This window comes from Vigna radiata, chromosome 5, assembly GCF_000741045.1.
Source record: "Vigna radiata var. radiata cultivar VC1973A chromosome 5, Vradiata_ver6, whole genome shotgun sequence".
NCBI lineage: Eukaryota > Viridiplantae > Streptophyta > Magnoliopsida > Fabales > Fabaceae > Vigna > Vigna radiata.
The window spans coordinates 22,624,591-22,650,587 of NC_028355.1; the positions used below are offsets into that span (position 1 = coordinate 22,624,591).

The window sequence follows — 25,997 nt, forward strand, 5'->3', positions numbered from 1 at the left end:
TCATCTAACTAATTCAAAACTCTGAAAACTTTTACTGTGGAATTGTCTTTCCATGCGTAAGGTGGATAGTTAAGCTTGTGATTGTGAAATATAATGAAGGAGACTCAACGCGTCAGTCGTTGTAGTATAGTGGTGAGTATTCCCGCCTGTCACGCGGGTGACCCGGGTTCGATCCCCGGCAACGGCGATTATTTTTAAACCTCAATATTTATTGTTATAATTATAGTATAAGATGAATGTCCTTAATAACTTGGTCGTTGTAGTATAGTGGTAAGTATTCCCGCCTGTCACGCGGGTGACCCGGGTTCGATCCCCGGCAACGGCGAGTTACTTTTATATTTTGCCTATTAAAATGAATAACTGATTCAATAGCTCAGAGAGTGTATACGAGGGCATATTAGGTAAGATTTTTTTTTTAACAATGTGTAGAATTTTGATTTTCGATCAAGCAACTATGTATAAATAGTTAAGATTAAATCCTTATTACCATTAGAAAAACCAAGTGCTTTTATTTTCTATTTTTGACTATTCAGCTCAGAATTAATTATCTTTACATTTTTGTTTTGCATTTTTCATATTTTAACATTTTTTTATTATTGTCTCTTTACTTTATGTTTAGTATGAACCCTACATGATATGATCGTCCAACTTAAACACAGAAATATTAATAGATGGAAATTACCAATTAGTACTTCAGACAACAAAAATAAGGGTTTTTTCTGCTCACTTCTTATATATACTATCAAAATGTTAGATGATCATTTATGTGTTATCTTTATACTTTATAATTATAGTATATTTAAATTATTTTTCATATGACGTCAACTTTTTTGTAAACGCATTGGAGTATCTTAAATTTTCTCAATTTCATATATTCTTTTTGTTAATGAAAAAAAAATTGTAACATAACACTACATATACTTACTTATATATTTATCCATATAATTGTGAAAGATTAATTTGCTAAATATCCTTAGATTTATTTAAACTTCGTTAAGTGTAAATATTATTAAGAGTAAAATATAAATATAAAATATGTACATCAAAAGTAAAATCTTCTTTATATATTGTTATAAATTATATTTTTATATAAATGTAAACTTTAATTATAAGATTCTATATCTTCAAATGTTTAATTAACAAATTTAAATTTTAAAAATAGAGGTAGCATTCAAAATAATATAATTATCTCAATATTTAAAAATTAGATGTAGCAAACGACTAAAATAGTCTCAAAATGAAGTGTATACGTGTAAACATGATAAAATCATTCATAATCATCTTTGAAAAATAACGAGTTCATCAGTGATTTAGATACAAAAATATAACTAACATCATATTATCTGGTTGATGACAAAATTAAATTAAATGATACACATATATGATATATACACGTATATATAATGTTAAGAGAGAGAATTAATAACACCTAAATTTATGAAGAGTTCAAAACTTAAGTAAATCTAAATAGAATATAAAACCATTTTTTAATTGGTTTACCATTATTAAAACAAACATAAAGATCCTTACATATTTATATTTTATTTACATAGTTTGAAGAACAGATTTATTTTTTTAACTATAGTAAAGCATGGAGTAAAATTATTCACTATGATATAAGATCATGCTCATAAGCAAAGATAAAAATTAAATGCATGTACTAATAAAAAATCATATAATTAAAATCTCAAAATTAATTTAAACCAAATTAAACTGAATCACATATACTTCTACATTTCATTCATATGTATTTTTAAGTAAAAAAATAAAAAAATTGCAGCAGAGACACCTTTCAAAGTTTCCATTATTTAAAAAGGGATGTTTAAAAATCAAACTCAAACTATTTTAAACGGATAAAATTATTTATACGAAAAAGAAGGAATGGTGAATTTCTTTTAGAATACTAGGAAAAAAACATGATTTTCTTAATTTGGTTTTTAATTTCTAATTCTGACTTGAATCAAACTAAAACAATTGTACGCAATTTATACTAATTTTCCTATTTAATCTTTAAAGAAATGTTATCCTTACTATGAAGAAAAGCTTCGCAGAAAACTTTAAATTTATGTTGAAATATAACATTTTCAATATATATAACATTGTAATAAGTGTGATGTAAATGGAAATTGGCCACTAAAAAGTTACATAATGTTTGGAGATTATATACTTATTTGAATGAATAAGGTTTAATTAAGTTATAATAAAATGATTTTCCAGCCTTAGAATGTAGTTGAAAATATCGATCCCCACAACATGTGTTTGGATGATGCCTTTATTTTCTTCCTTGCTTTTTAGTTTTGGAGTTTTGCGCGAAAAGGTTAAGCCATCTTCGTCAGGAAGACCGTGCCTCTAACTTTCACTCTCAATCTTTCCCACTATCAATATTATTTATTATATATAGTTCAATTTTAATTAAAGTATATACATAATACATAGATTAGAAATCAATTTTAAACTTAATTTAATCTTAAATTAATAAGTTTATACTTACTTATATATTATAAATTGATTTTATTTTAATTTATTATTACTTTTTTTGTAACAAAGTATATGACTCACAGTAATTACTAAAATGTAATTTTACTTGTGAAAAACCATAACAACTAATGGAGAAAAAAAAAGTCCATTCACTTGCTCCTAAAATGTATTCGAATTTCAGTTGAAAATATATTCTGTTATTACTTTATTGAAACATTTAACAATTCATATTAATAATAAAAAAAAAAAAAAAACTTAACAGGCCAAACAAATGTGTATGTTAAGAAAGTAAATATTACATTTGTTTCTCAATTACTTAGGTTGAATACTTCAAATTAATTATAAATGAATGTAAACTTTTCTTTACCAATATTTTTGAAAAGTTAAATTATATCTAAAGTTTAGGATTTTAAAATGATATACCACTCATTAAAAATATATCTTAGTAAAATTTATTATTTATTTATTATATGTAATTACTTACTATATCATCCACTAATATATTTAATTTAGATATGTACTTGTCCGAAAATTAAAAAATATGTAAAAATTTCACATAAATTATAAATAAAATCAATTTATATATATATATATATATATATATATATATATATATATATATATATATATATAATGTAAACATCACTTTTATAATTAGATCTATAGTCTAGCATAAGAATTTAATCACTTTTTCAGAAAATTTAAATACATTATGATATATAAGAGTTTGAATTCAAAACTAAAACATAAAAACTTAAACTCTACATCTCAATTTTTATAATTATATATATATATATATATATATATATATATTTATTTATTTATTTATTTATTTTTTATTTTTAGTGTTCCTCTCTTATTGTTTTCTTCTATCTCGTCTGTGTATTTACTTCCTTTCCTCTTTTTTTTTTGTCTGTATCGTATGTTTCACAAGGGTTAGTTTAATGTAAAAAAAACGTTAATTATTTAATTGTAAATTTTCCATATCAATTTGAATTGTTATATATTTAAAACTAGTTAATATTTATTCTTTGATGATTAATAATAATATTTTAGTTTTTTAAGTAATAAAAATGAAATTATCCTAACTAAACTAAAACAAATAAAATTTAAATTAATTTATATGAATAAATATTTAAAAAATTTTAAATTTCAAATATTTTAAATTTCCTTAAAATTTTATAATTACTAACCCGAAAATTTAATTTGATATTTGTGAATATGATTAGCTAGCACTTCCACATAAACTGTTGAAATAAGTTGTTTGTGTAATAAACCCGTAACCTAAAAAAAAAGTGTAATGTAATGTGTTTTTGTGCTAATTATTTCCAAGTCTGCCTTTTTGACCCTACAATCTTTCGCGATGATTATGGAAAGAGTTGAAATCATGTTCTTCCATCTCAATATGACAAAACCCACTTTTTTCAAAAAAATCTCACTTTTTCCATATTTATTAACTGTTTTTCAGAATGAGTTAAAACCTAACTATTATTAGTATATAGATAACGAGAGAGAACAATTGTAAAATTAGTAAATTAACTTTTTTTTATTAATTAATTTCAAAATACATATAAAGTAAAGGAAATCCTACTTTATCTTTTATATACCTAAGGTTGTTGAGTCAATGGATGGTATTAAGTTCAAACTTTTTGGTTATACAGATAGTTTTGCAAAAGTTCGAACAACCATATTAAAATTACAATGTTTTTCTTTTTAATTATTATTTAGAGATAAAAGTGTTTTTAATTAAGAGTTTAGAAAGGTAAAATACTCACCAATAGCATATAATGAATTTGTGAGAAAAAACTCGAGTTAAATTTCATAGAATAAATAAATCTTTAAAAAGAAGTGAACAATTTTGATTGTGATTGAACTTCACATTAAAGATTAGTTTTATAATCAGTTACAAAACTACAGTTTACAAAATACTATTAAAATTTATTAACACTTGTAAGACTTTAATCACTAATACATTTAACTACTCATTATATTCTAACGGTTAATACATTCAACATTAAATATTAATATTATTTCATCTTTTATATATATATATATATATATATATATATATATATATATATATATATTTTAAATCTTATACCCCTAATTTGAGGTTGAATGACATTTAACTACTCATTTTAAATAATTAAAATGACATTTAACTACTCATTATATTCTAACAATTAATACATTCAACCTTAAATATAAATATTATTTCATCTTATATAAATATATTTTTTTAAAAAAATCTTATACTCCTCATCTAAGGTTGAATGGCATTTAACTACTCATTTTAGATAATTAAAATGACAATTAACTACTTATTATATTCTAACAATTAATACATTCAACCTTAAATATGAATATTATTTTATCTTATATATATATATATATATATATATATATATATATATATATATATATTTTTATATATATATATATATTCCAATTTATTATTAATTTCGAAAACTAAAATTTATTAAAAAATTAAAATATTTAACTATATACTTCTAAATTTTCATATTCATTTTTTTTTTTTGAAAAATTGGTAACACACTACTAATATATTTAACATGATCTTATATTGAATTTTCTTTTCTTTTTTATTATTGATTTTTAAATGAAATTAAAAAATAAAATAAAAAATGAGAGAAAAACTAAAAGTTGTGTACACCCGTACAATATTTTAAGTGAAATTATGCATCTCTTAACAACATTAGATTTAAATTGAATACTGTCTTACCTCTACTATTTTTCTATCTGAAGATACACTACTTCTTTAAATAAAATTATTATTTCTGTCTGACCTGTTTATAGTAATTATTTTGAAATTGGCTTGTGGCAAATTTGTCTAATAAAAAAACCCATAATAGTATCAAGTTTCTTCTTATACTTCATCTTTATTTTCTTTCTTTACCACTGTTATTAAAACTAGAATATCTTCCTTAGTTTTGTCTGGAGTTCAACAAATAAATTATGAGTGATATTGGAAGATATTTACTTATGCATGCAAAGAAATTTCATGGGTAGGACAACGACAATTGACAACATTGTTCTAAAATGACATTCTTCAATCAAAAAGATTCTTCTCTCTTCTCTGTCTTTGTTTTTCTGTCTCTCTCATCATTTATTAGGTTTCCCACGTTCATGGGAGTGAGAAATTAAATTCCTGAAATTCCATTAAGCTGTTTGGTGGGACACTGAAACCCACACTCACCATGCAAGCTAGCTAAGCTAGGTCTACACCAACTTCATCTTTGCCTTAATTCTGATGGGAAGATGATATTGGAATCTTTGAAGAGTGAAGAAAGTTTGCTCCAAAAATCTTCAAAGCTGACAAACAAGATTCCTAGTTGATTTTCCACGATTCGATAACATCCATGGTGGGGTGACCAATCGTCTTTCACACATTCAAAATTCCACTTCATCATCATCATGCGTTCTAATAATATGCATACTCATATATGCTGTATGCTTTTCACACCAGATACCACCTAATGCTAATCTTCTCATTGCAACCATGCAAATTTCATCTTATCAACATGCTCGATCATGGCGTGCACATAAACACTCATGAGATTATTGTCACAATTTTATAAATCTCTACCATATCAATTATTAGTTACACAGATTTTCATTTTGCTTCCAATGGAATAATTACAAGTTAATATTAAAAACTAAGTTTATTTTGTTAAGTTGTAATTAGATTGTACATAAATTGACTGAATTATTTTCTACAAAAACTTCTTTTTAAGTTATACATAAATTAATTGAAGTAATAAAAATATTTTGTTCTAAAAGTATTTTTAGAAATTTTTACTTAAACACTTCGAGTTCATTTAAGTGATTTCGCCAACATATGTAACATCAATAAGTAGAAAAAGTGTACTAATTTTTCCTTGTTTATGTGTGTGTATAAAATTACACAATTTTATGTCCAAATTCTTTCTTGTCTCTGATTGTGAATGATTCTACATAATTTTAATTTGGAAAACTATACATACAATTTATAGAATTACAGTCACAGAATTTTAAATTGGGTGTCATGGAGTTATATTTGCAGTAGAGAGACCAGATCTCGTGTAATGTATGTAAAGTAAACTATCAGATTGTTATTTGAAATGAAAATTATCATATCTGTTTATTTTCCTTCTTCTTAGTTATTGTGGGTTTCTCTTTAATTAAAAACACATAACATCTAGTCAAACAAAAATAGAGGAAATAAACTATGAATTGACTGTGAAATGAAATCATTGTTTTTATTTTATTAGAACAGAAGTTTGTTGACTTTTACAACAATTATCTTAAAATTTATACACATAATATATTTTGTTAGTTACATGTAAATTTTATTTCACACTAATAGTGACTAATCAAAAAACTCATTTATTTGGAGTGATTATGGTATCTTCAATTTTTTAAGTGGATAAAAAAATGATTTCTTATATATATTAAGCTACATAATAAATTAATTGAAATTTAATTCTAATGATATTTAAATTTTATAATTATAAAGTAATTGATAGTTATTTTATTTTTGTAAAGATTAAACACAAAATATATAATGTGTAGGGAATGGAGAATAAAGGTCACTCGAGGTCACTTAACAATTAAAAATTAACAAGATTCTAAACAATAATTCATGTTATTTATAAGGGAAACTTATAGGTACAAGAGTTTATACTTAATAGTTTATTAAAATAAAAAAGAGTACTATTAAAATTAAAAGACACGGTAGAATTTACATTTATATTATATTAAGAATGAATTCAGCCCTGGTTACACATTTCATTGTAAAATTTTAGACTGTTATGAGTTCAAAAACACGTCTTAATAGTCATATACAATAACTGAATGAATTCCATCAAATTCAATCATACTTTAAACTAGACAGATATCAAATAGCAGTCTAAATCTGCATAGTGAAAAATCAGAAAGGGATATGAAATCCTCATCAGATATAGATGTCCTTATACTGATTTAACCTCCAATGGCACTTAACTTTTTCATCCAATTTTCAACTGAACCATAAATGGATAATTGCATGGAAGCATTCCTTTTTCTTTATCCTATTTAGAATATTTTCAATTTTTTTCTTGCCATTCCACATTCTTAAAGTTTCACTTTAGTCCATGATTTTCTTTTTTATCGGCAATCTTTGGTCAAACATGGGACACACATTTTCAATAATTGAAGAGCCCATCATCTTAAACTGGTACAAACTTAGCATAAAATTACACTATCACTTCAATGAAAGGGGACCAAGATTTTTAAAAACTTTTTCATTTATCAACTCCCATTAAGGAAATCATAGTGTTACATACATCACACCATGTATCTTTCCTTTTGATAAAAATCAATGTGGGGGCATAATTACTCAATTATCTGAAATAATCATAATACGCAGTGGCTTACCTAATGAATTTTTCGCTCACAATAGATAAATTACCTCGCTAAAATATAGAATATCTAATATAACATCTCTAATGCATACTAAATTTAAGACTTCAATTTTATAAAAAGAACTCGCGGGAGAGAGAAGTTCTACACTAACCAGGCAACATATAATTATATTTTCGGTTACTAAAATCGTTTTTGAAGGTATACACAACTGCTCTTTTGACAATTTATCGATAAAAAAAAAATACATTAACCAAGTACCCTTCACACTTCAGATACACTGTTTGCTTGTTGTTTGACCTCCAACGTTTCTTTCTTCGATCACCCTATTTACCCTAAACATGTTGACTCTTCTCAGCTAAGAGAAAGATACTAAATTTCGTTTATGGAGTTAGAATAATAGACTGTAAAGAACAAAACACTCATTCAGCATTTGTATCTTCAACAGATTTCTTGTACTCAGGCTTCAGCTCATAAGTTCCTTGATTGGCACCTCTTTTATTATAAACACACAGTTCGTTCAGAATCTCTTTCAAGAATTGCTGCAAAAGAAAACGTAACAACCATTCAGGAACTTTCAAATATTGCTGCAAAAGAAAAGCGGGGCGCAGTGTATGGGGACAGGCAGCAGGAAGTGTGTGCGTGCACGCGCTACAACGACAACAAGAAGTTAGGAATTCAAAAAAGAACAGAAAAGCATACGGCGGGTTGATCAGTCTCTTGGACAAGCTGTTTCAGGGCCCAGTTAGGCTGTCTTTCAAATAGCTTGAACATTATATCCTCCAGCTCTCCCCGATCTCTTCTTGTTCTCTTTGTATCAGATTGTTTAATTGGCTGCGTTTTTTTCTTGTCCTGTGAGAGTTTCATACGAGTAATTAAAAACCTCAGAATTATTCCAGCAATACACAACAAGTTTGAAGGACCAAATTTTCCAGTGAATTTTCATCAAGATTACATGAATCTATGCTATAATTATCTAATATATATTGCTTAAGATTTATGACTGGCACTATATCATAAAGCTTTTAAAGCCAAGATACTTGGCTGTTCTAATTATTAACGCAAAACTTCCACACTGGCCAGAAATTTCATGCAGGCAAAAAATGATAGATAGAGAGTCAATTAGAAGTACATCACCAACATGTCCAAGAGATTGTATTTTCTGTACATTATGTACCTTGGAATTGGATGAAACTAGACCAATCATTCCGGGCATTGGCCTCATTAGAACTCCGCGATCATTATCAATAACCTTCCAATTGAGTCGAGGGAACCAGAGAAAGAGAATCAATTATTTAATCAGACAGAACGCAAGAAATGTTATAGGATAATTAAATAATACACGTGAACAAAATACCTGTATTTGTCGATTTTTAATCATAGATCTGTTTGTCCTCTCACGGCACAATTTACCATATTCTTCAATGTTTTCACCGTGGGGCTTCATATCAAACTTATGTTCTACTTTCCCTTCCATTGCAACCTTGCCACCTAAAGTAAAATATAAAACCTGTTACTTAACACAAGGAAGCTAAGTTCATTGTGACAACCAGGTAGAAAATACTCTGTATATAGAAGTATTATTTCATCCATTTTAAATTATTAAATTATATTATCACAATTCACAGTTACCACTTGCCATGTCATAATAAAGCAAACTATTTATTATAGTCAATCTGGTGGGTTTGTTTACAACAGGGGCTACCCAAATTAATATTTACTCCTATCCATTAAATTTGAGCCCTGAAAGTGGCTTAATTTCTTAATTCCACTTATAGTAGTCAATCTGGGTTAGTGGATGCATATCCCTCTCTATTAAATCTAATTCATTTTACTAGGCAGAGAGCACTGACAATTTCTTAATTTAATCGTAGCAATCGATCTTGAATGCTGACTCAACAGCCAACTCAATTTCAGCCGCTACACCAAATAACAAATACTGAACAAACTAACATATTTATATGATGCTAAACAATCAAGTATTGTAAACTTAAGACATATTCAACATTAATACTTATAAGTCATATCTCAAAGACAAAATCATCATAGCTTGAAATCGCATTAATCCTCAATTACGCCACACAAAATGGTTATTTTATAAAGATGTCCGGAACATGTCATAGTTAATTGCAACAGTCAACGAAGGATCTGTTACCTCAGTCCAGTACTTGAATTGCAAAAAAGCGGTTGCAAATGTAAAGAGACAATGATGTCACTTTTACTTGGGTTTTTGCACAATCAGCAATTGCAATCACACTCACACTCACACTCAGTGATTCACTTTCGCAAGATCAGGGTAGGATAGGACTACCAAGCTAGATAATAGAAGTGGAGTAATTGCATATCTTTAACATTCTATAGTTTTGCCATTTAAGCAGCACTATTTGGCACTATGTTTTGACTATGATTATAATCTCCTTAGATAATGAAAATGACATGTTTCCCTTTTAAACTACAGTAACAACTTAAATTTACTCTAAACATTTGCTATGTTAATCCATCCTTACCCTAAATGCTATCTAGACTCTAAAGAAAACCCACATGAAACAAGATATACTCCCTAGTTTATATTAAACCCTTTAGACACCAAATATCAAATTAATTGTAAATTATCAACAAAATGATAACAAAAAAGTTCTATAAGCCAGCATCCTACAGTGGTAGAGCTGGAACTGAACTTTCAAGGGGACCGGGTACAAAGCTATAACAATTTGTATCGTGAGAATGCTTGAAGAAAGACCTTAGTAAGAGAAGTGAATTTATTATAAGTTTCCAACCAAATCCCAGATTTGATGAAAGCGAAGTAAAAAAAAAAAAAAAAAACAAAGCAGTAAAAAAATGAACTTATAAATGGTAGTTGAATCAGGACATAAATAATGAATCAGAGGGATAATAATTGAACGGCAGATTGAAGATTAATAATAAAACATCCCCTCGCATTCACAAACTAAGAAAACAAATTAAAGCATATATTCATGATCAGTAACTAAAAAAATAAATCTAGGAGCATGACTTCTGTTAAAATATGTTATAATAGAATAATATTAATGTTCAAAATAAATACTATTAAAATTATTACACATAATAGAATTTATAATACATACTCCGATATTAAATATTTGTATTTGAAAAACAATAAATTTTACTATGTTTTACATAGATTTTATGATAAAAGAAAGATGCGAAACTAATAGTTATTGAATTAAAAAACTATCATCTCAATTAAATATGTTTTTATTTTACACTAGACGTTCAACAATATTTAAATATCTAATGCAAAGATATAAAAGGTAAAACTTACGGTCCAAAGTTGAAACACATCATAACTTGCAATTAAAACACAAAAGTTGTTAAAGTAAGAAAAAAAAAAAAGAATAAACTGTCATATAGGATTAGGCTTGTGAAAACGGTCATCTCTCTTCCCTATTATCACACTAGATGCAAGTGCAGCCATGAGTAGAACAGAACTTAGAACTGTGGTGCAGTACAGTTTATCCACTCTGGCTGCTTTTTTCAGTTAAAAAAAGCACTGTTCAAGACAGGCGTGATGAGCCTTGGAGGAGTGCAAGGGGCCGCAACTACACTTAAGACCTCGTAGAACCTGTGCAAGAATCGTATTATTCTACTCCAAGTTGCAATATTTGCTATTCATGTCTGATTTATGGTGTGATTCAAGCATCAAAACAATTTGCTCGTCAAATTATATAGCTGGAACAGTATTGAATTGAACATGGTATCTTTTATCATACATACATACACCCACACAGATATATATATATATATATATATCAAGTTAGAGAATGAGAAACATTACAAGGTTCGAATGAACTCGTAAATAATTGATACAGACTACAACTGTTATAAGAACAGTACTTACTATTGATGAATAAAAAACTACACAGATATAAAACATAACTTGCCATTGATGAGTAAAAACTACAAATGGTATAAACCTGAGATTACGATTCTCACCTTGGCTAGTCTCAGAGAAGACACACATAGGAACAAAGTCCTTAAACATATTCAATGAATAAGTTTTTGGCATATTCACAGCTTCAGAGCCAGCCATCTCCATTGTAAACTGTCATGGTTAAGGAGCTATAAAATCAATATCTCACATGAAGACAAGCAAAAAATATTCATCAGAAACTATTGCCCACACTGTCAAAAATCTAGAAGCAGAATCTTTATTCATCTTGCACAATCAATAATGTCATGTGGTGGAACTCATCGTTAAGAAAAATTAAATGAATTTGCAAGTCATATTCCACGTTTGGAATATCTCAAAAATGAATAGAATTCATTTTAATTAAATGGTCCACTTCATCCGTTACTTAGAATATTTAAAACAGGTAACTTAATAAGGAAAAAATTGTCTCTTATCATTAAAATCAAAGTACACCCACTTAAATTTGTAGATTTTTTAGTATACATCACAGTTACCCAATAGCAGCAGTCTTTGATGATACAGGTGCAAGGGGATACTTGGTTGGTACACTAGGGCATGTTTTTGGTGAAACTCGTAGTTTACAAGCGGATAAGTTATACAGGCCCGCTCCCCAAAATCAAGCAGAAGTGCAAGAAAAATTATTTTCTGGTGAAATTTAGCAAATGTGCTTGGGATTGGTCAAGCTCACAAGTTCTACTTGAAGTTTGTTAGCCCATTAAGGCTACCATTTCAGAGAAAAGCCTCAACCTTTTACGCTGTTTTGAGTTACAATAAAGACAAGTTTCTGGAGTGTTAAGGCTCATGCGAACTCTGTTTCAAAGGTGCTTGTCCCATACACGATTCTCTCTGTTCTTGCTTTTCATCAATAGGTCTGATCCAATTATCTCATGATAGGATCTTGGGTTTGGGGTCTAAGTTAAATCTAACAGCTGAAACACAATATTAGTCACAATTGCTGATGTAGCCAGTTTACTAGAGGAGGCAATGTAATTTAGGGCCAGAACGTGACAGGGCGAAGGCATGAGAAGTGGGCAGAGAGAGCCATCTCTTCTTTAAGGAGCATTAGCTCTGGGATTACAGGGGCATCTTCTGAAATAGTTTGTTTTTTCCCAATCAATAATATTGTTGCGTTTCTATTGATTGTTCCTATCATCTTGTCACGTCTATATGCAGGTGTCATTCTCTTATCTCCTTTCAACAGTACTCACATCCTCATCAGTGATGAAAAGAAAAAAAATATGTTCCCACCAACCTGATGTCGAAGCTCTACCCATTACCAGTCTCAAATGCTCACTCCACCACCATGCATGGTCTAGCCAAGCTCCATACGTTATTTTCCAGGAATTGGCAGGCAATGAACCACAAAGTGGAACAACCAAACCAATTCACACTACTCTAAGGGGAAACCAACTACCGTGGAAACATTCAATGAAAAAACATCCGCAATCAGAATTGCGGCCATAACATCATTAAAGAGTTCTTCGAGACCACAATTCAAGGTTTTCCATCATATAGGATCACATAAAAAACAAAACCCCAACCAAAGTTCAAAACCTTGGTATCATAGATAGAACTCGTATCTAAAGGATTCGAGAAACAAATCGATTCCTATCTGATGACATTCACAGCAAGTCAATTCCATGACTCCGCAGTGTCTAGCACACCTTGCAGTCATTTATTGGTCAACCACAACGTAGTAGAAAAGTTAAAGTAGTTGCCATTCATTGTATTTTAACGAAATTGCGAACCAAATAAGATTTTGACAACTAAACGAAAGGTGCGGTATCCAACTTAGACTCGATATCAATTTAAAGAGCATCGAATATGTGTGAATCTTTCCGGTAACAAGAGTAGAATTGGATAAAACTAAGGGCGTAAAAAAAGAATAAGAAGGAGAACCTGAACTGCAGAGGGATCTTCTTCGGGATGGAGAGGATCGAGGGAGAGGACGACCTTAGCGAGAGGTTGAGAAGGAGGATGAGTCTGCCATGACTTAGCCACCACCAAAGGGCATTTCATCAACCACACAGATCTCTCCGCCTTCGAAGTCTCCAAATTCGAGCTGCTACTCCCACTGTAACCATTTTCTTCATCCATCTCTCTCTCTCTCTCTCTCTTTCTCTTTCTCTCTGTGCTTCCTCTAGGCACCAACGAAAACCACGCTCGTGTCTGGAAACCGACACCGCCCCAAGTCAATTATATTTGACCTCGAGCTCAACCCCTCGTATTGAAACTTTAGCATTTACATAGCCTCTTCTTGGCCCAAATACAATACTATAGATTTACTGGGCTCATTCTGCACATGTGTAAAGCTATTGGGCTGAATGTTAACATAGCCTCTTCTTGGGCCAAAAATAAAACCATTCCAATCTGTGCTATTGCTTCCTGCACCCTCTCGTATTTCTTCCAACACCCTATTACTTCTGAAATTTATTTTCCGGAACACTATAAACATCTCCAGAAATTTTTTTCCGGGAAGCAATCACCCTCTCCTGTTATAGAAAAGGTTCTCTGGAAGCATTTGTATGGGGTGAGAGAGAAATTTGATGGGGGTGTGGGAAGCAACAGCCTCCAATCTAACGTATTCGCCCATAAACATCAAAGGGTGCGTTGTTTTATCGAGGAATTTGAAAAATAAAGGTACAATAAAAGAAAAATAGAAAAAAGTAAAGAGAAGATTTTCAAAAGTAAGAAAATAAAAAAAAAATTAAAGTCATTATATAAAATTATAACTTCATCTCAATTTATTTTTATTAATAATGAAGTTGTCAATCTAAAGTATAATTTCAGTTCAAGCCATAACATGATTTCGATGCAAATTTATTTTAAATTGAAGTGTTGATACTAAACACGATTTTAGTGTAATTAATATTTAGACAGAAGTCGCAAATTGTTAGTACTACTTCAATTTAATAAATTTTTTAATAAAAGTTGTTTAACTTTATAACGACTTTCTTTAAACTTAATCACATTTAATTAATTAAATTTAATGTTTGCAGAAATCGTTTTTAATCCATACAACTTCAACACTGTTAAAAAAATTGTGTTATTTTTTCGTAACTTCGTAAAGTAAAAACTTATACATTTATTTAACTACTTATCCAAAACAAATTCTTAACCTTTTCGATAATTATTTTAAAACCAGACATAAATCCATAATTTTGAAACTAAATTGACGAAAAATCTTTAAAAAAAAAAAACGACATTTATCTTCAGTTTCGTCTTATTTATGTTGAAGGGTGTTAATCTATGCACCTCCACGTATTTGACCCTCCATCTCTCCATATTTTTTAATTTTTTTTATATTACCAAAATAAACTTTTTTAATTTGTTATTTATTCTTTTAACCCTGTTTTAACTAACCCTAGATTTCTTATTTTTTTCTTTTCAATTTCACTCTCTCCCTCACGGTAACACTGCACCCCCATCTCCAGACTTCACTGTTTCCCCTTTTCACTTTTTTTTAACTCCCAACTTGCAGTCCTCTTTGTTTGTGCATTTCGGTGGTGCAACTTTTGGTGTGTGCGACAGTACGGCCTGTGTAAACAGCGGTGCGGCAGTATGTTTGGTGGTAGTGGTGCTTTGTGTCTACGCGTTGGTCTTTGAATTGTTAGTTCGTTTCGGTTTTTCTTCACGCATGTATGGTTGTTGTTGCAAAGTTTCGGGCTTTTGTTTCGCGCATGTATGGGTGTTGTTCGTTTCGGGCTCTGCAAAGTTTAATTTTCTCGTTTTGTATTTCTGCTTGGTTGTTTTGTTTTGTTTTAAATGCATGTAATATAACGTCTCAATGTTGTGCGTGAGGTTTCTGCTATTTTTCTGTGTAAAGATTTATGAGTTTTTAGTGGAAGAAGACGCCAAGATTTATGAGTTTTTAGTGGAAGAAGACGCCAGGCATAAACAGATGTGGATATCCGTCGACGAACATCGACATCTGTTTTAAACGGATGTTGAAGGATGATCAAATCCATTTAAAAATTTAAGCTATTTTTACCTTACTTTTCTCCTTCAACCAACTTTCAAACACAATCAAAATCACACGAAGATAAAGAACTCTCTTGCAACTTTCCTTAAACCAGGCCAACTCACACTAAAAAAAAGACTTAAGGATATAATAGAAATATAAATAAAAAATAAAAATATAAATAAAAAAAAAGGGAATAAAAGTGAAATGAAGAGGTGCAGGCAAAAAATGTGGAGGTGCACGACCAACGCCCTATGTTGAAAATATCCGGCCAAGAGGATAAGTGGGCCTGGAACTATGGGCTAAGAAGAAGCTTTTTCTAACCTCAATAATAGAGAAACACGTGTGGACATCGTATTGGTTTCGTAGTTTACAATAATCAGGGAAGCGTGCATAAAGATTCCCCAAAGATCAAAATATCCATTGCTCTTTCTGAGCTTTTTCTTCTTATAATGGCTACTCCGTTACTCTCCTTCCTCTTCAGTCTCCTCCTTTTCTCCGCCACCTTAGCCATCGCCGAACGAATCGACGGCGAAGATGACCTTCTGATCCGTCAAGTGGTGCCGGACGCGGAGGAGCACCTGCTCAACGCAGAGCACCACTTCTCCGCCTTCAAGGCGAAGTTCGGCAGGACGTACGCCACGCAGGAGGAGCACGACCACCGCTTCCGCATCTTCAAGAATAACTTGCTCCGAGCGAAGTCGCACCAGAAGCTTGACCCCTCCGCCGTCCACGGCGTCACGAAGTTCTCCGATCTCACTCCGGCGGAGTTTCGCCGCCAGTTTCTGGGTTTGAAGCCGCTTCTTCTTCCCTCCGACGCTCAGAAGGCTCCGATCCTTCCGACCAACGACCTCCCTAGCGATTTCGATTGGCGCGACCATGGAGCCGTTACTGGCGTCAAGAATCAAGGTTCTTGCGGGTCGTGTTGGTCGTTTAGCGCTGTGGGAGCGCTGGAAGGTGCTCATTTTCTTTCGACCGGTGAGCTCGTGAGCCTTAGCGAACAACAACTCGTGGATTGTGATCACGAGGTTAGTCTTTTTTATTTACACAAAGTATTGTCTCTTCTTTTTGCTAATATGTCATTCATGCACTTGCGTAGCAATTGATTTGACCACAGGCGTGATATATTGACACATGATGCTCCGATGAATGGAATCTTTTTATTTTTTTTGAGAATTTGAACACAAGATGAATAGTTAGGTTGATGCTAAAAAGTAAAATTAACCACCTTTGACCTGGTTTGGATTTTGCAAAAACATCGTGCATTAATCATGTGCCTACAACTTTCTTAGTGTGACCCGCAAGAGCGTGGAGCATGTGACTCTGGTTGTAACGGTGGGTTGATGACCACTGCATTCGAGTACTCACTCAAGGCTGGAGGACTAATGCGAGAAAAGGACTATCCTTACACCGGAAGAGATCGCGGCCCCTGCAAATTTGATAAGAGCAAAATCGCAGCATCTGTAGCTAATTTTAGCGTTGTTTCCCTTGACGAAGAACAAATTGCTGCTAATCTGGTGAAGAATGGTCCTCTTGCAGGTAGCTCTGTTTCTTTGCCTGACTCCCTTATATTTATAATCATTTACCTCCAAGGGAATACTAAAATATCTCCAGGATAGTTTCAATCATTTGATCGTCCCACCAAGAATAAGATATGTTGAATCTTGATTAGGAAACACTGACTTTTGCTTTTCATGGTACAGTTGGTATCAATGCAGTCTTTATGCAGACATATATTGGTGGCGTCTCATGCCCATACATCTGCGGGAAGCACCTGGATCATGGAGTTCTTCTGGTAGGCTATGGTGCTGGTGCCTATGCTCCAATTCGGTTTAAGGAAAAGCCTTTCTGGATCATAAAGAATTCATGGGGGGAGAGCTGGGGAGAAAACGGATATTACAAGATCTGCCGTGGTCACAATGTATGTGGGGTGGACTCGATGGTTTCAACTGTAGCTGCTATACATATTTCTAACAATTAAATATGGATGCCTAGACGTCGTAGCGGGCACCAGTATAGTGCGTATGTAAATAATTTGGATGGTGTCATGTTATGGAGGAGTAAACTACTAAGACCATGTTTATGATTTACTTTATTCTGCAATTCTCTGTGCTAGGTTGTCTAGCTTCAAAACATTACCCACCGTGATCGATAGTTATTGTATGTAACCTCAATGTAATGAATTTGTGTCCCCATAATTAAAGTTGCCTCATTCCTATGCCTTGTATACTACAAGAAAAATCTGCTATAGGAGAACAGATAAACCAGTGTCAGTTATAAGTTGTCTATTACAGTAATTTGACATATGTGGTCTGTAAACAGCAAGAACTAACGGGTCAAAACAATTCCTGGACTTAATTGTCTTTCTTCATGCAGGAAAGATAGATTTTCAATTGTGTAGGGCCTGATTTTAATCATGTAGGATAGTTTTACATATACGACATGTTAAGCTGACGTATTTCTATCTATTTGGAAATCATCTAGCATTTCCAGACTTACAGCTCACCCTCGTCATGTAAATAAAAACGAGAATAACTTGTAGTCATCTACCTCGTAGAATTTGTTCTGGAACTCCACCCAGTGAAGTCTCAAAACATGCAAGAAAGCACCTGGAGTTTCCATTATGGGTAACACACCACCAGTTGCACAGATAAACAAAAATGCCAACAACGAGAGTAACAGTGTCATTATACCTTCTTTAATGGTCCGCCACTTTTCTATAACACAACTAAAGATTGTAACCCAGGCCAGAAGCAGAACATTGTCATAGAAAAGACTTGACAGTTCCGAATAAGCTAAGCTTAAGCTGAATAAAACCAAAATACAAGGAAAAAAATTATAATGAAAGGATAAGATTTATTTAAAGTAGAACGGTTTACAATAAAGGGTTGAGCTAATAAATAAAGAAGTATCTTCAAAAGAAAATTCAAACATTAATTAAACTTTCATCTAAAAAGTGTCATTGCCATTTCCAATCATTTTCTTACCTGATAAATCTTTTTCTATTTATACACCAGTTACTATTTATCTAAAATAAAATGGTATGAAAATCTTGTAGAACAAGTAGCTGCAACTAATGCGTGGACGACAATAAAACCGTATCAGTTTTTGTCATTTAACTACCCTGACTAAAATTTCCAAGCAACCAACCCTTGAAATGACAGAAAAGGGGCCCGCTCCTGAAACTTGCTTATACGATAAAAAGGACAAGAAATTGGTGTCGAGGTTTCTTCATCAGAGCTAATGATAACTTGTTATCAAATCAATAACACATACATGTGGACCTAACCAAGATATGTGGGCTTACTGACGGTAAGTTACAAGATATAGGTTTTATACTGTCTTTCATGGTTTCTTCCATAATAAAGTGCTTACATTTGCCGATCTATAAAAATCTAACCGAGGATGCATTCAATTTACGAAATTACTTGGCTGTGTACAATCATAAGATGATGGTTTCACACTCCTTCAAAAACCAAGTAATTTGCGGAGGTTTCTTCCATTCTTAAGGTGTTATCAGGATTCCAAAGCCCATTGGACTTCATTCAAAGTTCTTGCCATCCACGAGATGCAAGTTCATCAAAAGGCAATTTCCATGTCCATGTTGAATTTTGATTAATTGAAACAAAATTTTACAGACCAGAATCGAAGGCTATCAACTACCAACCTGAGGGCCCGAAAACGTAGATCGAAGCGCAAATTCGATTATATGTATGAGTTGATGCACCAAAACCTCGCTGAAGTCAAACTCATCATGGTCACGGGGAACACTATGTGACTCTGATTCGACAGGATCATCCGTCTTGTATAGCAAAGAGTAAGATTGACCTTGACGCCTCTGAGGAAGAAAGGTAGTAAAAATTAGAATGTGATGTAATAAAAATAAGAAAAGAAATAAAATCGTAGTTTTGAGTGTACTTCTTCATGTTGCTTCTTCGGGAGAAACGGCTTCGGTGCTAGCATCCATGGTACAAAAAACAAGTGCCAAAAGTAGTAAGACAAGCTAACATCAATGAAACAGTGGACAGTTCATATTGAGAAGAGTTCCATCATCGTAATAATATAGCGTATACCAAAAGCCATTTCCATTAAGTCTCCGAGTTTCCGTCGTTATTAACAACATTGAACAAACTGATAGACATAAAATAAAACAGGAGGAAATATTCGGATTGACTACAAAAAATCGATGACTTTGAGTTAAGTAGCTGACTGGAAAATTCTTTCTCTCTGATTACGGGATACAAAGCAGCCAGTAGTAGGCATATGCCATGACCCTAGTCACCGAACATTACAGCAAAAAAAGGAATGGAAACGTTATAATTGCGTATAAACCAGGATTTGCTTCGTGGTACTTGACGACTCTGTCAAGAAATAACAATTATTTTAGTTTCAGGTTGATTATCAATAGATCAAGAAGCCACAAAGAATCGGTTATTGGACTTTGATGACTTGATTACTGTGGCAAAAAACACATCAGCAATATTAGATATTAATAGAAAGGCTAGCCAGACACACTCTAAAAGAAAACACAAATCCTAATTTGATTACATAAAATACATTTGTCACCTTTGTAAGGTCTGTAAAAATTGGAAACCTGTATCTTGGGATGTTGGCCAAAAGAGTTAATTATCTTATGCCAGTCCCCAGTTTTTCAAAAAGTATGCTACACTATAAATTTAATATACTTGATACATCATTGGAGTAGGAAAATGTTGGGTTAATATGATAATTTATAAATACGATATAAACTTCGATCTAATCGAGATTTTATTTTTTTTTTGCATGATTTACGGGCCTAAGATTGATTTCTTACCTATATAGGCTATAGCTGTCAACATATCCTGACAATAGAGAGATAAAATACACTATTTCTATGTTGACCTACGAAAAACAAATCAATGTAAAAGATGATAAATCTATAATTTAGACCACATGAGATCCATGGCAAAGAAAACAAAGAGGAAATGAGACTTAATCGAGAATGAAGAAGAATGGAAAATATCGTGGAAGTAGAGCAAGGTAGCTTGCATGAGAAGGAATAAAATAAATAGTTGGAGGTAAAGTAATTTTTTTTTCACTTCTTATATTGTTACTGGGGTTTGGGAATCTTCACCAAAGTTTCATTTTAAAATTGGGGGGCAGCGCATTTTGGCGGGACTCATAATGCAATTATAAAGATAGGGGATAATCTCTTTATATTAATCCCTAGATATTTTATGATCTGTACTGGTCACATTCCAAGAATAAAGAGTGACAAATTGTTGCTGCTAACAAGCCACCAACTATGACAGAAGCTAATATTGTAGTGATTTCACTTTCTATATTTGTTCTCAGCTATAACAAAACAAATAAACAAACGAGTAAAGTTAGAGCGACCAAGAGGACCCGTATAACATACGCCATCACATTGGATTAAAATTATTGAATATTTAGGCATGATTCTTTATGATTGAAAGTGCAAGTCAAATCATAATTACCTGATGAGGATTTTTTTCAATAAGAGGAGAATGAAATTTGAAATTCTTATGCTGAGGGCTACATAAAGCACCCATAGGCATCTACTATTTCTTGAAAAGAAGTAAATTGTTTGTGCAAAAATAGGTAGGCTGTGATTCCTCTGTCCCTAAAACCTGAAATATCGCCTCAACTTGAGAACTGCTGAAATACTTTGTGAATCTGCCAAGTATTGAATAAATTAATTAGCTATGCCATCCATAAAAACGGCATTACGCGTATGCTTCAGCACAACGCATCAGAAATTAAATCACAATTCAAGGACAGACCTGGTTTATTGCAAAAATAGGACATTTCTTTGTCGCATTCATACTTAGCATATTTAGAGTGTAATAGATGCATTTTTCCTTCATCAATAAGTTAAAAAGGAAGAAATGCTAACATTGGAATGCACATTAATTGCAGAAGCTTAGCAATAAAGCTTAAAAGGAAAACATGAAAAACAATGATATACTTTATCTAAAATGAAACAAAACTGAAGGCTCCACTGCTCATGGTGATATCCAATTGTCTGCAATAGAGTGCTCCGGTGAAGCAATCCTGCATGGAGTCTTCAATTCTGCAAGTCTTCCTGAAACCTATCAAGTTCGTAATAATCAGTAATTAGTTTCTACATATCAAATTGCAAGAGGCTAAAGACTTAGATTTAAGAATTTAAAGTAACCTTCTCCCCTGACAAAAGATCAAGAACAGAATGTTCAACCAGGGCCTGTTTGACTGTTTGAGAAAAAGGTTTCCCCCAGTAGCACGAAATAGAATTTTTTCGAATGTAACTGATTTTTCCCTCGAAACAAGTCCACCGATAAACCCCAGCTTAATCTGCTTTGTTGTCGTGTCCTGAGCATAAATTTTCTTAGCATCAGAAAGAAAACAAAACTCTAAAGTAACAAATAGAAACTATAAAGCTGCAGCTAACCTGTTCCAATAATAATGGGCTGTCAATAGATCTTTCAGCAGTTATCTGGAATTCAAGCTTTTTCTGGTGAGCTACAGCATTTTTAATTTTTTGCTGAATAGAAAATTTCCCCAACCTGAAATAATATATTAAAAAAGGCATTACCCACTCGGACCTCTGTTTTCTTATCCAATCAAAGAGATAAAAGAAAAGACCAAGATATATGATCGTATATGCATGCAACTAGCCCGAGAAAAAAGTTTGCTTCTGTACTAACTGTATGTATACACTTCTATTTAAAGTTTAAACACAAGAAAGATCAACAGCAGAGTTAACCTAATCAGAAGCGATTATAGAATTTGTGGCAGTGAAGAACTTAGCAAATCATACCTTCTTTTGAACAAGTTTATCCTCTGATGGCTCATTGTAAGCGTGTTTCAACTTCTCATTATTTGCGTTAATCTGAAGACCAGGTTCAAGTTCTTCAAGTTTAACTAAGACAAAAAAAAAAAATAATCACCAGATACTGCGTTCTTGAACAGAAGAACCGGTGACAAAATTTTCAGAGCATGTAACGACCTCCAAACTTTTCAGATCAACATTATGCTCACCTGCTGGCCACGTTGAGGGTGATACACCTGCTTTCGTCATTTGTTCCTTAAAAAACCGCAGCCTACGCGCCATTTCCTCACATCTTTTAATCTAGATGATAAAATGATAAGTTTTTCCGTTCAGAAAATCAAAATCAATTCTCTTAAAAATGCTGTCACGAATTTTTTTCACAACTGTTAAACGTAAAAGGAGTACCAAAAGATAGGGTATTTTAGCAACATTGATAATTTCCATTAGCATAAGATACCAAAATTAATAGTGTGGAGCTTAATGTTTCCTGAAAGACATAATACTATCTGTCACTGAGCCTCATCAATACCTCTGGCACAAAGAGAAAAGAAGAGAGGACGGTCTCATTGTAACTCGTTTTAGATATTTCAACAATTCAAAATTAGTTTTATCCAAATCCATTTCATCGTACTTTAATTTAATGCAAGTACTAAGATCACCTAATTATATTTACTTGAAGGAATTCTCCAATGTGCTTAAGATGACAATAATAGAAACCAATTTCCCATTACATAATTACAATAACATGAATAAGACCATTCACACAATGCAAGAACATCATAATATTATGCAGTTTGTCCAAATCTCGTGGCATTAGAGAGTTTCAACCTCTTCAATAACACACGAATGACTCTTATTTATATTTATATTTTTTTAAAATGCAACCAGAACGGAAACACGGGCAGATATTTGATAAGCACCTGAGAAGCATAAGTTTGATGGAATGGATTTTTATCTACATTAAGCTGACAAATAAATTTAAATAAATAGTTACCAATGTAAGAAACAAATAACATTCAGAGAGATGAAGTCATCAAAACACAACTGAAAAAAGTGAATCAGAGCATCAAAAGTCATAGCAATGTAGGTTTCAAAAATCAGTGTAAAAGAATCTAAAACAAGAGCAATGAGAACTGAAGAGAAGTCGTACGTCTTTGAATTGGAAAAGGCTGAGATCGCCGAGGTAAGAGATGGATCGATAAGCTGATTCGATTGGAATGAGCAATCGAACTATTTGCATAGGCTCTGACTGTAGCAGATCCATCGTTGGGAGAGAGCGACCTCGATTCACCGTTAGGACTTCTAAAAAACAACAAACACAAAATAAATTAACCAAACTGTGAGGCAAATGCTCTGGTTCTACAGAAAAAGAGTTCATTGGTAAATCAAATCTTACCGCTATTTCCATCTCGCGGTTTCTAATGTTTTCTCATCTTCCAGCGCATACAAATAAAAAAAAAAATATATATATATATATATATATATATATATATATATATATATATATATATATATATATATATATATATATATATATATATAATAAGAGTTTTCTAACCATTTTAATATATATAATTTATTATTAATTTTATCTTTACCAATATATCATATTTTATTATCTCTCCTATTTAGTTTTGCTGTAACCTATTTTAAAACCTTAGATTTGTTTACCACATTTATTTATTTTGTAAATGTTGTAGTTTTACTTTGTAAAACATGTTTGGAGTTAGTTTGAAAAAAAGTTATAAAGCAAACTTTATATTGTTAGGGTATAAATATTATAATAGAACAAAATATAGTTTTGCTGTAACCTATTTTAAAACCTTAGATTTGTTTATAACATTTATTTATTTTGTAAATGTTATAGTCTTACTTTGTAAAACATGTTTCGAGTTAGTTGAAAAAATTATAAAGCAAAATTTATATTGTTAGGACATAAGAATTATAATAGAAAAATAAGTGATAAATATGATAATTAATAAATGTGTTATAGTCTTCAGTGAATTAATATACAAAACTTTAGGTGGTAAGAAATCTAAAGTGATTTATCATTGGCTTAGATACACTTGACTTAGTATAAGATTGAGAACTTTGATCAAATTTTAGTAAGTGTTAAGTGTTAATTTATAATAAAACATGTTTATCTTGATTTGGTATATTGTAAATAGGACATATATTTTTTATTATGACATGGTATGATTCATATTGTCATATGTTATATATCAGTTTCTCTATCTTTGCATGTTTATGTGTGTTTATAAGTAGATTTCTAATTGATTTTATTGAAAATTATATAATGAGTGAAAATTCACTTACTTCAATACCAAGTTAAATGAATTGTTTTTAATCTTAAAAGTTTATTTTATATTTTAACAAGTCAAAATAATAAATCACACGTCAAAATACTAACTTTTTATTTTTTCTTTTGTTCAAATGTGTCCTGTCTCTCTTTGTTAATATGGTAAAAACATAGATTGAAAATAAAAGAAAAGTAAAATAATTATTCTCTTTTACTATCCATACAGAAAAATAATCATGATCTTCAAAATATGATAATTTTAAACAGTAGTTATGTGTGTGTCTATATATATATATATAATATATAATATGTGTGAATGTGTTATAAAAATAAAAAGTAAGAAAAGGACACATATATGAAAAAATGTTTTTTTACTAGAAATTATCATTAAATAACCGCGTTTCCACAACTCAAAATTATGTCGTATATTTTTCTAATAAACATTCCTACATGTTGAAAGGAATAGTACTATCTAATTAATATATAGCACCAGAATAATCTCCAACAACGAACACAAAAATCTTTAAATTAAAACTATGAAATTGTGATGACGTAACCTGACCTGAATTTTATAGAAATTATAAATGTCATTGCTCACGTAGTTTAAAGTTAATATTTATTTAAATCTAATAAAAAATAAATATAATTTTTATTTTAACCAAACAAAATTAAATTATTATTTTTTTGTGTTAAATGAAGTTTTGAAATAATATTTAAGTTGTAGCGTATTGATGTAAATACTCAAATTTCAGTCTCAAATATAGTTTAATATGTCAGAAAAGTTGAGTTAGATGATTAGGATGATTACATATGCACTTTTAAATTTAAAGACAAAAACGTATTTGATAATAATATAAATTCTAATTTTGTATCAAAATTTAATAACTTAAAACATATTTAACACCTTTTATAATATTTTTTAAAATAAAAATAATTATTTCATCAATTTTATCTTTTAAGTGACCTTTTTAAAAATTTATTTATTTTAATTTGTCTTTTTTTAATTTTATTGTATTCAAACTAATTTTTATAATAAAAAATTATCCACAAAATAAAAAAAGTTATCTACTTGTAAAAGTAATTTATACTTATTTTTATA

The 25,997-nt window shown here is 31.0% G+C and overlaps 3 protein-coding genes and 2 non-coding genes across 6 annotated transcripts; 3 read left to right on the top strand and 2 right to left on the bottom strand.

The window, feature by feature from the left end:
• The first annotated feature begins 115 nt into the window (after nucleotides 1-115).
• Nucleotides 116-187, top strand: TRNAD-GUC. The gene has a single exon. It is a non-coding gene; the product is annotated as a tRNA-Asp (tRNA).
• Nucleotides 188-253: 66 nt separating this feature from the next.
• On the top strand, nucleotides 254-325 carry TRNAD-GUC. The gene has a single exon. It is a non-coding gene; the product is annotated as a tRNA-Asp (tRNA).
• A 7,695-nt stretch (nucleotides 326-8,020) lies between these two features.
• LOC106759800 (transcription initiation factor IIF subunit beta) lies at nucleotides 8,021-14,032 on the bottom strand. The gene is made up of 6 exons (XM_014643141.2): nucleotides 13,727-14,032; nucleotides 11,851-11,959; nucleotides 9,236-9,369; nucleotides 9,056-9,130; nucleotides 8,581-8,730; nucleotides 8,021-8,420 (listed from the first exon to the last, which is right to left on the bottom strand). The coding sequence occupies exons 1-6, from the start codon at nucleotides 13,922-13,924 to the stop codon at nucleotides 8,301-8,303; spliced, it is 786 nt and encodes a 261-aa protein (XP_014498627.1). The 5' UTR covers nucleotides 13,925-14,032; the 3' UTR covers nucleotides 8,021-8,300.
• A 2,160-nt stretch (nucleotides 14,033-16,192) lies between these two features.
• Nucleotides 16,193-18,000, top strand: LOC106762220 (cysteine proteinase 15A). The gene is made up of 3 exons (XM_014645998.2): nucleotides 16,193-16,816; nucleotides 17,081-17,327; nucleotides 17,492-18,000. Exons 1-3 carry the CDS (start codon nucleotides 16,241-16,243, stop codon nucleotides 17,767-17,769), a joined length of 1,101 nt encoding a protein of 366 aa, XP_014501484.1. The 5' UTR covers nucleotides 16,193-16,240; the 3' UTR covers nucleotides 17,770-18,000.
• A 1,378-nt stretch (nucleotides 18,001-19,378) lies between these two features.
• LOC106762221 (V-type proton ATPase subunit a2-like) lies at nucleotides 19,379-24,041 on the bottom strand. 2 transcript variants are annotated; one of them, XM_022781011.1, is made up of 8 exons: nucleotides 23,996-24,041; nucleotides 23,750-23,901; nucleotides 22,809-22,899; nucleotides 22,588-22,691; nucleotides 22,219-22,263; nucleotides 21,967-22,139; nucleotides 19,707-21,880; nucleotides 19,379-19,626 (listed from the first exon to the last, which is right to left on the bottom strand). In XM_022781011.1, exons 2-7 carry the CDS (start codon nucleotides 23,861-23,863, stop codon nucleotides 21,856-21,858), a joined length of 552 nt encoding a protein of 183 aa, XP_022636732.1. In that variant the 5' UTR covers nucleotides 23,864-23,901; nucleotides 23,996-24,041; the 3' UTR covers nucleotides 19,379-19,626; nucleotides 19,707-21,855. The 2 variants fall into 2 exon arrangements, with proteins under 2 accessions (XP_022636732.1, XP_022636733.1); XM_022781012.1 differs by lacking the exon at nucleotides 23,996-24,041 and having other exon boundaries at nucleotides 22,809-22,891; nucleotides 23,750-23,984.
• Between the last annotated feature and the right edge of the window lie 1,956 nt (nucleotides 24,042-25,997).

Bases quoted from the DNA above. Each gene is read 5' to 3' on its own strand.
- LOC106759800 (XM_014643141.2), bottom strand. From the start codon at position 13,924: ATGGATGAAGAAAATGGTTACAGTGGGAGTAGCAGCTCGAATTTGGAG. The intron at 11,960-13,726 runs GTTCTCCTTCTT...TAACCATGACAG, and splicing joins AAGATCCCTCTGCAGTTCAG to TTTACAATGGAGATGGCTGG. The intron at 8,731-9,055 runs GTACATAATGTA...AAACTCTCACAG, and splicing joins TAGTTTCATCCAATTCCAAG to GACAAGAAAAAAACGCAGCC.
- LOC106762220 (XM_014645998.2), top strand. From the start codon at position 16,241: ATGGCTACTCCGTTACTCTCCTTCCTCTTCAGTCTCCTCCTTTTCTCC. The intron at 16,817-17,080 runs GTTAGTCTTTTT...CAACTTTCTTAG, and splicing joins TCGTGGATTGTGATCACGAG to TGTGACCCGCAAGAGCGTGG. The intron at 17,328-17,491 runs GTAGCTCTGTTT...TTCATGGTACAG, and splicing joins GAAGAATGGTCCTCTTGCAG to TTGGTATCAATGCAGTCTTT.
- LOC106762221 (XM_022781011.1), bottom strand. From the start codon at position 23,863: ATGGATCTGCTACAGTCAGAGCCTATGCAAATAGTTCGATTGCTCATT. The intron at 22,264-22,587 runs GTATGATTTGCT...CTTGAATTCCAG, and splicing joins ATAAACTTGTTCAAAAGAAG to ATAACTGCTGAAAGATCTAT. The intron at 21,881-21,966 runs GTTACTTTAAAT...CGAACTTGATAG, and splicing joins ATCTTTTGTCAGGGGAGAAG to GTTTCAGGAAGACTTGCAGA.